The sequence below is a fragment of the Arachis ipaensis genome, chromosome B09 (genome assembly GCF_000816755.2).
Source record: "Arachis ipaensis cultivar K30076 chromosome B09, Araip1.1, whole genome shotgun sequence".
Lineage (NCBI taxonomy): Eukaryota > Viridiplantae > Streptophyta > Magnoliopsida > Fabales > Fabaceae > Arachis > Arachis ipaensis.
This window is the reverse complement of record NC_029793.2, coordinates 1,958,545-1,959,951: the sequence shown is the minus strand read 5'-3', so window position 1 is coordinate 1,959,951 and position 1,407 is coordinate 1,958,545. Positions and strand designations below refer to the sequence as shown.

General features: G+C 28.2%; 1 protein-coding gene across 1 annotated transcript in view; it reads right to left on the bottom strand.

Annotated features, from left to right (window-relative positions):
- LOC107618617 (F-box/FBD/LRR-repeat protein At4g26340-like) overlaps window positions 753-1,407 on the bottom strand; it is a 3,565-nt gene continuing 2,910 nt past the window's right edge. Inside the window, exon 4 of the mRNA XM_016320726.2 lies at window positions 753-1,108. Within this exon, the coding sequence (XP_016176212.1) occupies window positions 842-1,108 (267 nt within the window). The 3' untranslated portion in view covers window positions 753-841. The remainder of the gene's footprint in view (window positions 1,109-1,407) is intronic.

The following is a 1,407-nucleotide window of genomic DNA, read 5'->3' as shown; positions in this document are numbered from 1 at the left end:
AGAATGAACCTTATTACTAAATTTAGTTCTCACAAGTGGATGGCTATCTAGGACTACCTTTTTGTGTTACACTATCAAAAATGTTTCAATGTGTGAAAATTTTCTCTTATTGCATTGTTTCTTTTCACACATGTAATGTGATCATGGACACGTGTACGCTCTAGCGTACGTACACGACACGTAAATTTCTATGTTCTTAGAACAAACTTGGCATTAGGTGAATGTTTGAAACTCCAACTAGTAATACGAGAAAAAAAAAATAGACTAAAAATAATTGTATATGAAATTTTATTTTCATGGAATCTCAACTTTTAAACTAAATTAAAAAACAATGATTAAGGATTAGAATAATTCTTCACATACAAGTATTTTTTTATACAAATTTTTACAAATTATTTATGTTAACACGCTTTGAATCGTGTGTATTTCTGTAATCCTTTGGGTGAATTTTCAGGTAACCGTTTGGGTGTATTTCTATAATTTTTTGGTGTATTTCTGTAATCGTTTGGGTGTATTTCTGAAGTTCTATTATCTTCAAATTTGGCAAGAAACTCGTTTTCATGGAGGAAGAAGAAGATGAGTCGTTCATAATGCATGGTGAGTAGCACGCTTTGGAAACAAAAAGTGATTGAATAACGTGCGTTTATTTACTCTTAAATGTGGGAGTGTAATGCGTGTTTTTTGTTGAATTTGTGCCAATTTATAAGACTTATAAACCAAAAAGACTTGTATGTGTAACATGCCTCTAAGAATTATATGAAATGTTTCAGCATTTTTATTAAACAATACTATAATCAAATCTATTCAAGTATATAATATTCGTATGAAATAACAGGATGGGTCAATCAAACATAAGTTGGCATATGTTAGAGCTTCTTGGTAAAGTACATAATGTCTTGAGAATTTGATGTTTTTTATCTACCGATAAGTTTCTGAAGCCATGGAAGATTTTCATTTTCTTCAAAACAAGTCCTCTCTCAAGAAAATAAGCCAGAAATGTACGTTCTTCCTCAAAATCACAATATCCTCTAAATTCAAGGGTTTTCAAGTGTGATTCAACACAAGAAGGAGCAACAGTTGGCTGTGTCCAGCAAGTACGTTTTCTTTTCTGCCAACAATAATAAAACAAATTAAATTAACAAATAGTTACTCACATGAATACTATTTTTATAAGATAAAAGTTAAGATGTAGTTAATACAATAATATATGTTATGTTAAGCAATTGAAAGTTTAGAGAGCTAACACTAATTCAGCTAAGAAATTTGAATATCAGCTCACAATAATTGGGATTTAAGTTAAAGATTTAAAATTTTTTGTTGAGATAAAATAAAATAAAAATTTATAAAAAATAAATTTAAAATTTATAATAACAACAAAAATTAAAATTTATAAAAAAATCACAAATT